Source organism: Dendropsophus ebraccatus, chromosome 6 (assembly GCF_027789765.1).
Source record: "Dendropsophus ebraccatus isolate aDenEbr1 chromosome 6, aDenEbr1.pat, whole genome shotgun sequence".
In the NCBI taxonomy this organism is placed as follows: Eukaryota; Metazoa; Chordata; class Amphibia; order Anura; family Hylidae; genus Dendropsophus; species Dendropsophus ebraccatus.
The window spans coordinates 99,989,338-100,002,069 of NC_091459.1; the positions used below are offsets into that span (position 1 = coordinate 99,989,338).

General features: G+C 42.5%; 1 protein-coding gene across 1 annotated transcript in view; it reads left to right on the forward strand.

Annotated features, from left to right (window-relative positions):
- RNF13 (ring finger protein 13) overlaps positions 1 to 12,732 on the forward strand; it is a 67,744-nt gene that overhangs the window by 30,854 nt on the left and 24,158 nt on the right. Inside the window, exons 3-4 of the mRNA XM_069975421.1 lie at positions 4,092 to 4,172; positions 12,065 to 12,193. Of these exons, the coding sequence (XP_069831522.1) occupies positions 4,092 to 4,172; positions 12,065 to 12,193 (210 nt within the window). The remainder of the gene's footprint in view (positions 1 to 4,091; positions 4,173 to 12,064; positions 12,194 to 12,732) is intronic.

The window sequence follows — 12,732 nt, forward strand, 5'->3', positions numbered from 1 at the left end:
GAGGGGTGTAGTAGTAGTACAGGTAAAGATGAGGGTCAGGGACATAGCTAAGAGCATGGGGCAGACTGGGGGGGAAGGGCATGGGGTACACTGGGGGGGCAAGTATGGGGCACACTGGGGGGAGCAAGGGGCAGACTAGGGGGGAAAGGCATGGGGTACACTGGGGGACATGCATGGGGCACACTGGGGGGAGCATGGGGCAGATCGGGGGGAGAATAGGGCAGATCGGCAGGGGCATGGAGCAGACCGGGGCAGGAGGGAACATACCTGGTGTACCCGCTCTGCGCGGGCGCACACCACCGGCACTTGCGCTCTCCTCCCGCCCGCACTACTCCCCGCAGCGGACCCGCCCCCATAGCCAGACATATACGCGCGCTTCCTCCCGGCCGCACATGGAGGTCCCCTGAGGAGGCTGCAGATACTGAAGCATCGGGTGATAAGTGTCGCTGCTGTACAGCTCCAGCACCTGCAGCGATCACCCGATGCTTCAGTATCTGCAGCGTCCTCCGGGGACCTCCATGTGCGGCCGGGAGGAAGCGCGCGTACACGTCCGGCTATGGGGGCGGGTCAGAGGCGGGGACATAGGACGCTGCTGGGCGCTCGCGCTCCTCACGCTGTTTCAGTAGCTGGAGGATGCGAGCAGCCCGCCCGCGCGCCCAAATCCAATGATTTTTTTGGAAAATCGATTTTCGATTTTCCAAAAAAGTCAAATCGATTCTCAAATTCTGGGCGAATTAATCGAATTAATTCGATTAATCGCCCAGCCCTTATATATATATATATAGCCCTTATATATATATATAGCTCTCTCATTTTCTACAAGTGACAAGAAGGGCTTAGTCTCACGCTCCACTGAGGTTACAGGACTTGAAACTGCAATATGGACTCGCAGCTCTCTCTGCGACATGTATTAATATGATACATGAAGCGTGGCTGTGTGGGAGTAAGCCCTAACTATTCTTATTCCATATATACGTACATACACAGATATACAGTTATACAGTCATTTGTGGTGAACATTATTGGCACCCTTCATTTAGTATATTGGCGGTATCATCAGAAATAAGTGGACATGTATTAACTTTGTATCCGTTGCCTATTTCCGTAGCATGTTCTGATGCTTTTAACAAAAAAAGTTGTATTCATTTCTAAAAATAAAGAATAGACAGGGTTTAGGGCAGCCTTTCCTAATACTTGTTTGCGCAGCCTTTGGCAACAATAACCAGCCCTATTGCCTACCATGTCTGCCTCAGTTAAGAGATCAGGCACATGTGCGGTTAGTGCATGAAGCTAAGGTGTATACATATTGTACATTGTATGGCAGTACATGTTGAGAGTAGGAGCTTGTGCTGAGCGCTGTAGCAGGGGGGCTGTCACATTAAACTCTGGTATATACTGGCAGAAAGCATCCCAAATGGCTCTGAAAATAAATATTAATAATAACAAGGGAGACACTAAGGGGGAATTTTGTGCTCTAAATGGAACGCGGTCTATATTATGCCTTTTGCCTTTAGAGCATTTTTTTCCCCTCGCTAAATTTATCAAAATAGCACGGGCTTCATCATCAATTTGGAGTTGACGAGATTTCATTGACGCCATTTCATTCATTAAAATTTCGCATCTTTGGATTTGCATTTGTAAGTATGGTTTGGTCTGGATTGGCTTTGCGTCATTTGAAAAAAGTTGCATTTGTTAAATGAGCCATGGCACTGAAAACATACAGTATATACGAATAGACCTCTTCTGAGAACAGACGTGAGTGGTAGAAACTTTACAAAAGTGAGTTTGGAGAAATGTTGGTAAAGCTATAATAAATTCCCTCCATGTGACTTTGTTTGGCAACAGAAATGAACGGCATCCGCTGCTGTACATCACAGTGCACACTGACATCCAGGTCTCTGTAGGATGCAGACAAATACCTTTAACTGCATAAACCTGTTGGGAACCTTTTTCCTTACTTTATTTCAGTAGTTTATATGGTGTACAAAATATTCAGGGGTGCCAATAATATAGACAATCACTGTATATGTATCACAACTAGAAATTAGTGCAGCTGGAGCATGCTTGAGTGTGCGGCATTTAACCCTTTAACCCTTTAAGGACATGGCCCATTTTCGTTTTTACGTTTTCGGTTTTTCCTCCTTGTGTTTAAAAGGTCATAGCACTTGCATTTTTCCACCTAGAAACCCCCATGACCCCTTATTTTTTGCGTCACTAATTGTACTTTGCAATGACAGGCTGAATTTTTGCATAAAGTACACTGAGAAACCAGAAAAAAATTCGAAGTGTGGTGAAATTGAAAAAAAACGCATTTCTTTTATTTGGGGGAAATGTGTTTTTACGCCATTCACCCTGGGGTAAAACTGACTTGTTATGCATGTTCCTCAAGTCGTTACGATTAAAACGATATGTAACATGTATAACTTATATTGTATCTGATGGCCTGTAAAAAATTCAAACCGTTGTTAACCAATATACGTTCCTTAAAATCGCTCCATTCCCAGGCTTATAGCGCTTTTATCCTTTGGTCTATGGGGCTGTGCGAGGTGTAATTTTTTGCGCCATGATTTGATCTTTCTATCGGTACCTTGATTGCCCATATACGTCTTTTTGATCGCTTTTTATTACATTTTTTCTGGATTTGATGCGACCAAAAATGCGCAATTTTGCACTTTGGGATTTTTTTGCGCTGACGCCGTTTACCGTACGAGATCAGGAATGTGATTAATTAATAGTTCGGGCGATTACGCACGCGGCGATAGCAAACACGTTTATTTATTTATTTGTTTGTTTACTTTTGTTTAAAACCTGGGAAAAGGGGGGTGATTCAGACTTTTATTAGGGGAGGGGGCTTTTTACTATTAACAACACTTTTTTTTTTTTTTTTTTTTTACACATATACTAGAAGCCCCCCTGGGGGACTTCTAGTATATACACTTGGATCTCTCATTGAGATCTCTGCAGCATAGATATGCTGCAGAGATCCATGAGATCGGCACTCGTTTGCTTTCGGCTGCTGCAGCCGAAAACAAACGAGTGCCGAGCCGAGGACGGCGCCATCTTGGACGCGTCCCCGGCCGGCATCAGTAACGGAGATCGCTCCTCCGGGACAAGGTCCCGGAGGAGCGATCTCCCCCACTAGACACCAGGGAAACGTTGCCTCCGGTAATCGGAGGCAGCTGTCAACTTTGACAGCTGCCTCCGATTAGCTAATTAGCGGGCACGGCGATCAGACCGTGCCCGCTAATAGCGGCGGTCCCGGGCTACACGCGGCACCCGGGATCGCGGCACTTCAAAGCGGGGCCGCCGCGCGGCCCCGCTTTGAAGTGCAAGTGAGGACATAGGACGTACCGGTACGTCCTATGTCCTTAAGAGGTTAAAGGAGATGCCTGGCGAAATTATTTTATTAAAGTATTGTATTGCCCCCCAAAAGTTATACAAATCACCAATATACACTTATTACAGGAAATGCTTATAAAGTGCTTTTTCCGGCACTTACTACTGCATCAAGGCTTCACTTCCTGGATAACATGGTGATGTCACGACCCGACTCCCAGAGCTGTGCGGGCTGTGGCTGCTGGAGAGGATGATGGATAGGGATGCTCAGTGTCTCTCCAGTGCTCTGTGTCCCTCAGTGTCCTTCTGCCATCATCCTCTCCAGCAGCCACAGCCCGCACAGCTCTGGGAGTCGGGTCGTGACTTCACCATGTTATCCAGGAAGTGAAGCCTTGATGCAGTAGTAAGTGCCGGAAAAAGCAGCACTTTATAAGCATTTCCACTAATGTATATTGGTGATTTGTATAACTTTTGAGGGGGGGGGGGCAATACAATACTTTAATAAAAATTTTCACCGGACTTCTCCTTTAAATACCGGTGATTGATGAAGTTAGATGCATCCCTAGACAGTCCTGGAAAACCTGCATACAGCGAATCTCTAATTATAATATAATGTCCATATTGAAATTCTGTATTCTTGATAGATATAATTAATTACATTATTTAAACATATTTATAATTTTTTTTTTTTCCATGAATAACGTAATGAAACCTCTTACTCATTGTGCTAATGCCTGACAACATGTCTCTTCTAGCACTCAGCTGACAATGTGTCCAAGTCCTTTGATGACCTTCCTGCACGTTTTGGCTATAGACTTCCAAGTGATGGCTTAAAGGTACGTGGAGATAAAGTTTATTGCGGCTACACAAAAAAAAGAAATTCTTACCTGGTGTCCGTGATTTCCGTTTCAGTGTTTGCTTGCTTTTTTTCTATGCTTATGTGCACATTTTTAACAGGGAAAAAGTGACTGAGCAATCCCTTGTGTCCTGCTTTATTTTAGGGAATAGAGTCTTTCTTTGCACACAGGTGGCCAGTTCTTGGAGGTTTTGTCCATGTGTAACATGAAATGATGGGCTGTATGGAGCTATTCATTACAGTGATGAGACACCACCATCAGCTGGGTACATATTAGTCTGCACAGATGGAATCTGTTCCTACAATCTGTTCCTTTCTGAACAGTGCAATAAATGAAGAAATTGCTCATTGCCTTTGAGGTTCTGAAGGTGAAGAAAAACCCCAAGTGAGGTTTCCTTGTCTATTTATAACTGCGGATCTTGCGTATTATGAAGTCTACTAAAGACATATGTCAGACATAAATCTGTAAATAATGTTAATCCTAGAGATGAGTGAATCTCCAGCACACCTGGGTTTGTCCAAACCAGAGCGTGTAGCATTTGCCTACTGGTGGCTGTAAAAGTTGGATGAAGCTCTAAGGCTGCCTGGAAAACCTGGATCTATGTTTTCCAGAACTCCCTAGGGCTTCATTTAACTTCTACAGCCACCGGTAGGCAAATGCTGCACGCTCTGGTTTAGAGCAAATAAAGCGTGCTAGAGATTCACTCATCTCTAGATAGACATAGATGGCCTCACAGTTGACTCTGGAATACCTTGAAGGAGTTTATGGTCGACTTAATGGTTGCAAGGTGCCCAGGTCCTGTGACTGCAAAACAATCACAAATCCTCACCCTCCACCGCTGAGGTGCTTGTGCTGATGTGATGTTTGGTTTTTCAAAACGTGTTGCTGTGCATTATGGTCCTTCATCTTGGTCTCATCTGCAATGTCCTCTGGGCTGCCATCTCATGGTTTGTTCTGAGGCAATGTTGCAGACTTAAGAGTGTATCGTTTTGGGTGACTTTTCACGATCGGCTGCCATGGATGCGTACATGAGGATTAGCATTATATCTGGCTACCATATATCTTAAATGTGGCATATAGTTTTTGCTCTGCAAGCTAAATCTGTAATTTTCAGTTTTGCCACAGTTAGTTGGCCGAGCTTAATGTCTATGCTGTCTGCACATTTGTGTCTTGTGCACAGCCAAAATAGCAGTGGCAGCAGCATGGAAGCCATTATAAAGCTGTAGTGAGCAGTAAAAACTGTGTACAGAGCCCTAAGGTGGGATCTCTTACTTACATGGCTGTCTCTCTCTGTCTCAATTTCCCAGCTATATCTATATTATTCTATAGCAGGGATGTCAAACTCAGGCCATCCAGCTGTTGCAAAACTACAAGTCCCATCATGCCTGGATAGCCAAAGCTTTTGCTTTGGCTGTCCAGGCATGATGGAAATTGTAGTTTTAAAACAGCTTGAGGGCCTGAGTTTGACACGTCTGCTCTATAATGTAGATGTGTAGAAACATAGTCTGTGATTATGTATGGTATAATATCTAAATATGATATAGATATATAATGAACCAGACCACTGCTTTTAGAGCAGAGTGGTGGTCAGTAACCTAGAAAACAAGCTGTCAACAATGGGAGGAGGGAAAGGGCAGCATATCGGGAGGAGACAAGTTTGCTAAATGAATGTATGTGCAATAATATTTAACTTGACTAGACCTACAAGTGTATCTATGTAAGTTGAGATGGGAATATTGCTTTAAGGCTGTGTTCTCACTCTTGGGTTTGAGAAAGTTTGTGTTCAGTAAGCTGCGGTGCTAATGGCAAGTAGCCATCATATGGGATTTGATTATAGAGGAATGCTGAGATAATATTAACCCTGCTTTCTTCACCCCCTACATACTATTAACGGGAACCAATCAGCCCAACTGGGCTGATATGGTTCCCAGGAGCGCTGTATAAAGCGTTTTATTCCCTCGGTGCGTGACAGGCAGCGGCGGGGAGGTAGTCATCTGGGCGGCTCCGTTACTGGCCTCTCTGCCTGTCAATTATCCCTCCGAGCGCGCTGACAAGCAGAGAGCGGTGACTAGACACTGGAGGGGAGCCGCCCAGATGACTACTTCCCCGCCCGTGTCTGTCATGCGCCCGGAGAATAAAACTTTTTTTTTTTCTCTGGTATAAACCTCCTGCTGCGGCCTCGGCTGGTACGTGCTTTATACAGCGCTCCAGGGAACCATATCAGCCTAATTGGGCTGATTGGTTCCCTTTAACCCCTTAACGACGCATGACGAGTATACCTGTCATGCGGCTGTTAAAGGTAAACAGAGAGAGCTCCCGGCGTGAGCCCTCTCTGCAGCCTGCCGTCCCCGGTTGCTATGTGCAGCCGGGGACCGCAGGTATTAGCCGCCGCGGCCGGCTAATTACCTATTCAAATGCAGCTGTCAAAGCTGACAGCTGCATTTGAATAGTATATGTGCCCCCTGTCCCTGGTGTCTAGTGGGGGATTTCCCCCTTCCACGATGCTATTGCGGGGGTGGGGAGGGGTAATGAGCCGGCCGGGGCTCAGCGCCTGAATGACGTTGATCCCGGCTCGGCAATCTATTTAGATGGTCTGCAGCAGACCATTATAATAGAGCACCGATCTGATGGATCTCTATTATATACACAGCATTGACCTCAATGGGAGCCCTGAGGGCTTCTTATTACTGTTAGTGAAAATAAAATAAAGTGTTTTTATTAATAAAAAAAATTCCTTCCCCTAATAAAAGTTTGAATCACCCCCCTTTTCCCATTTTATAAATAAAAATAAACAAATAAACATGTTTGGTATCGCCGCGTGCGTAATTGCCCGATCTATTAATTTGTCCCATTTCTGATCTTGTACAGTAAACAGCGTAAGCGCAAAAAAATCCCAAAAGGCAAAATTGCTCATTTTTGGTCGCATCAAATTCATAAAAATTGTAAAAAAAATATATATATATTGTCGCATATGCGCAATGAAGGTTCCGATGGAAAGAACACATCATGGCACAAAAAATGACACCCCCAAATGACAGCCCCATAGACCAAAGGTTAAAAGCGCTATAAGCCTGGGAATGGAGTGATTTTAAGGAACATATATTTGTTAACAATGGTTTGAATTTTTTACAAGCCATCAGATAATATAAAAGTTATACATGTTACATATTGTTGTAATCGTAACGACTTGAGGAACATATATAACATGTCAGTTTTTTCATAGGACACATGGCGCAAAAACGAAGCTCCCCAAAGAAAAAACTTTTTTTTTTTTTTTTTTATTTCACCGCGCATATAATTTTATTCTGGTTTCGCAGCATATTTTATGGAAGATTTTAGCCCCTGTCATTGCAAAGTACAATTAGTGACGCAAAAAATAAGGGCTCATATGGGTCTGTAGGTGTAAAAATGCAAGTGCTATGGTCTTTTAACCTCTTAAGGACATATGACGTACTGGTACACACCAGACTATAAGGCGCACCAGACTATAAGGCGCACCAGACTATAAGGCGCACCGCATTACAGTGTATAAGTTTGAACGAACGAAAAACGTAAGTCACCTGCTGATCACAGTACTTACTGAGGCTCCTTACTATGTCACCTGCAGATCACAGTACTGTATTTACTGAAGCTCCTTACTATGTCACAGTACTGAGGCTCCTAACTATGTTGGCCATAATGCACCATGCAGGATAGGCAGAATTCTGCCAGCGAGTCCCGTTGGCAGAATTCTGCATGGAGCATTGTGGCCACCATAGTTAGGAGCCTCAGTACAGTACAGTGTTGCTCTATAACCTCCGGCCACTAGGAGGCGCTATTGAAAGAAAGCCTATGCCTGAGCCTGTATCTGGGCTGCAGAGAGCAGGGAGAGCGGTACAGTGCTACAGCGGGAGAGCGGGACAGCAGGACAGGCCTGCGGAGCCATGGTCATGGAGTCCAGGTGAGGGAGTACTGTGCTGTGCGGCGGGGAGATGCGAGCTCAGCAGCCTATCTGCGCCATGGAGGCCGGAGCTGTCCCGGTCCATATATAAGGCGCACTGGACTATAAGGCGCACTTACAATTTCTTAGAAATTCATAGTATTTTAAGTGCGCCTTATAGTCCGAAAAATACGGTACTAGAAGTCCCCCAGGGGGGCATCTAGTATATGTGTATAAAAAAAAAAAAGTATTATTAGTAAAAAGCCCCCTCCCCTAATAAGTCACCCCCCTTTTCCCAGGTTTTAAATAAATGTAAATAAATAAACATGTTTGCTATCGCCGCGTGCGTAATCGCCCGAACTATTAATTAATCACATTCCTGATCTCGCACGGTAAACGGCGTAAGCGCAAAAATATCCCAAAGTGCAAAATTGCGCATTTTTGGTCGCATCAAATCCAGAAAAAAATGTAATAAAAAGCGATCAAAAAGTCGCATATGGCGCAATCAAGGTACCGATAGAAAGAACACATCATGGCGCAAAAAATGTCACCTCACACAGCCCCATAGAGCAAAGGATAAAAGCGCTATAAGCATGGGAAGGGAGCGATTTTAAGGAACACATATTTGTTAACAATGGTTTGAATTTTTTACAGGCCATCAGATACAAGAAAAGTTATACATGTTATATATCGTTTTAATCGTGACGACTTGAGGAACATGCATAACAAGTCAGTTTTACCCCAGGGCGAATGGCGTAAAAACACATTCCCCCCAAACAAAATAAATGTGGGGTTTTTTTTTTCAATTTCACCACACTTTAAATTTTTTTCTGGTTTCGCAGTGTACTTTATGCAAAAATTCAGCCTGTCATTGCACAGTACAATTAGTGATGCAAAAAATAAGGGCTCATATGGGTTCCTAGGTGGAAAAATGCAAGTGCTATGACCTTTTAAACACAAGGAGGAAAAAACGAAAATGCAAAAACGAAAATTGGCCCCGTCCTTAAGGGGTTAAGCACAAGAAGGGAAAAACAAACGCAAAAATTAAAATTAGCTCGGCCCTTAAGGATTTAAGCTGGGAGTATTGTGGCTGTACTTCACTCTTCATGTGCTGTGTGTCATGCATCCATGTGATGTTTGTTTTAGTGTCCCAGATGCACCTAAATAATTTCCCAGCCCTGTTTGTTTCCTTGGGTTGTTTACCCTCATGCTTTCTTATGCAGTCTTGGCTCACATATGTGGATGCGTTGGCCCATTGACAGATCCATATAATTGATTTTTCTTTACGCTGGTGTGGAAGGATTTTATTTTTGATGAAATATAGCTCAGGGAGTATAGTTTGTGTCAGGATGCTTCATTCTATCAGTCTGTAGGGCTCAATGGTGCTATACAAATGTGAGGGTATATAGTTACAGGGTTATAACCTCCTCCCTGTGCCCATATACATTACTTACATATACTGTACAACTCACTTTTTGGAGCAGCCATGTCCTGCTGTGCCCAGCCCTGTGTGTGGAAAAATTTAGCAGAGAAGTTGCTGATGCTTTTGTTTGACAGTATGTAAATGTATCTATTAGTGTTTCACATGTGTGTGTGTCTTACATGTATTTATTTGAATAAACCCTTAAATTAGGTATACCTCCTTTATGAATATGCCACTCTTCTCGTGGATTGCATGGGTCACTGCAAATAATCACTAACGTAACATAATGTGATGAGAAGCTCTCTATAAAGAATGGAGAGAGTCAGCAACTCTTGCTAGGATGAGCGTGACCATTGTGACTCCTCTATGTCTTGTTGTTGAAGTTGACAAGATGCAATGTGTCAGCTGCAGAGTCAATGTGCCTGTTACCCAACAGTATCAGCTGCCTATAACATCTGACCAGCAATGTGCCTGAAAATGTGTGTGTCTGTGTATATGTATTTGTATTCTCCCCTTCCATGCCACACTTGTGTTCATGGTGTTTGGTACTCCCATTGCATTACATAAACCTCATTCAGCTATTAAAATGTTACTATACAGTGTTTACTAAAGAAGTAGTGCCCATTTAAAGGAGCCATGGATGCACTTTTTTTTTTTCCTTTTCTTTTCAAGGCTAAGTTCTTAAGTCAATGGAAAAACAGATCCAAACGAATGACACAATATTGCATCCGTTTTTGCATCTGTTTTTTTTCCCCATAAAACATGTACATTAAATGGATTGCAAAAAATCAGTGCGAACACAGCCTTATATTATAATGTTTTGCACACTGGAGTTCTGTTGGAATGAGCTGTCTTTGTGGACTCCTTTTTATTTATTTTCTCCTTATGTATCTATTTACATGGATGGATAAGATTAATACCTGATTTTTTTTTTCTTATGTATGATGACCATAGAGGTCTGCTTGTATAATTCTGTGCTATTCTGAGTAATACACTTTTTTTGGGGTAAATATAGTTTTATCGCTTAGGGCAACATGGCATGTGACTGTCCCACTATGAGCCAGAATGGAGAGCTGCTCTGCTCATGCTGTTTTTCTTGTCAGATCAAGCAAAATCCATTACAATGAAATGTAATTGATGGAGTGCTAGAGCTCTAGTTTCCATACATGTCAGCAGAGCCTGACAGTTTGCTTAGTGGGCAGGCAGTCTTTCTGAGACGGCCTCTTAAAGGCCGGTTTTGTCAACAAACTTGTGTACTGTTTCTAATAACAACCAGCAGAACTAAGTGCAGATACCAGCTGTACTGTAAGTCTGGGTCAGTAATCTATACAAGGTGTTTACATACTGTATCATACTTGTCTCATTTCTTGCCTTACCCTAAACATGTGACACTGATGTGGATGATAGTTGTGGTGATAGAAGTATTTACTGGTTACAGCTGTTGGCTTGTATGGGCACTAGATGGCGCTGTGCTCTTCGCTAAAGCTTTCTCCTTCAGAGCACGTAACGTGAAAACATAGATGCTTGATACTGTTACTTTGTTATATTGGCAAATGAAGCAATATCTTCCTTGTTTTTAGCCCCTTTACATGTTTACCAGTAAATTTTTACTTTTTAGAGAGAAAGTAGCTGCATTTGTTACATACATCAGTTTGACACTTTAAAAATGTATTTACAGTATAGCTGTGTATAGACTGTAATAGAGCTGCCTCCAAGCATAGTGTAAATCAGTGCCAGCCCTAAGCTGTGACTTTCTAAATTACTCCTAGAATGTCCTGAGGCATGCTGGGAGTTGTACCTTCCCTATATCTGGAGAATATCTCCCTTTCTCTTGAAGCCACAAGACTAGCTTGCTGTAGCAGGGTTAAAGGCCTGAGGCTGCTTCATGTCAATGACACTAACCATTGATTCTACTTTTTGTGTCTAGGGGTTAACTTTTATAATAATATGATATATATATTCTACATTAGGTTTCTTGCCTGTGCTTTATATCTGTGCGGAAAGAATTACTACTGCGTCTTCTGCAGTCCATTTAACATATGCGTCTTATAAAAAAAATGGATGCAAAAACAGATGCAGCTGTGTACAATCCATTCGGATCCGTTTTTCCATTAAATTCAGTTTTTTTTTTTTTTTGTAGCAGCATACACAAAAATGTGGTTGACCGTGCTTTCGTGTTTGTTAAAAATAACCATTTAACAGATATGTTAAAACAGACTGCAAAAACGCAGTGTGAACCCAGCTTTATAAAAAAAAAAAAGACATTGCAGGAAATCTTAATTTTTATATTCTTAGGGCTGAAAACTTATCCAGGTCAAGTGATTATCACATTGAGCAGGGCAGGTTTTTATTTTCTTGATGTAATAAAGGTTCTGTTACAGCAAACAGAAACATTGGTAATGGTAAGGAATTGAATGACAAAAGTGCATAGAATGCTAGTAATAGAAAAGGTACTGTTTGAGGAAGTTTTATTGTAGTCTTTTTGATGTTTAAATTGATGGGGGGGTTTTTCCCTTCTGTATTGTACAGGGGTTCTTGGTGACATCCAAGCCAGAGAATGCTTGTGAGCCCATCTCTCCCCCACCTCTGCAGAAGGACAACACCTCGAGTGTTTATATAGTGCTCATCCGCAGGCTTGACTGCAACTTTGATGTTAAGGTAAGACCATATGTTTCCTATTTTACATACGTTGAAGATTTTGTCAATTAAAGGTAGCATATGACCTCTATTCCTTGTCTTTAAAAAGCATTTGATGTTGTGTCTGACACAGAAATTTCTGAAATATTCAGATTGCTTCACACTTTTGATAGAAGTTGCAGTATTTTTTTTTTACCTTATGGAAAGAAACTGATGAAGGATCCGCTGTGCCACATATCCCCGCACAGCTTAAAGCGTTAGCATATTCATGAGTTAAAAACAAACCATATCACAATGTCATAAATACACAGGACTCCAAAGAGAATTCCTAGTGAAAAGGACTGTGATAATGCCAAGCATTGATTCCATGCGGCCTGAATGATGGGAATCTCACAGTCCATCTTGCTTTATGGTGCTGGAGATCATTATCCTTATTGCCCCCTTGAGGTAAGAACAGTTGATATTCTGTCCCTGCAAATCTCAAACAGTTCCCATTATCATTATGATAGTCCTACATATTGGATATCAAACATGGTTAGCCCTTACCTATTGATCTTACA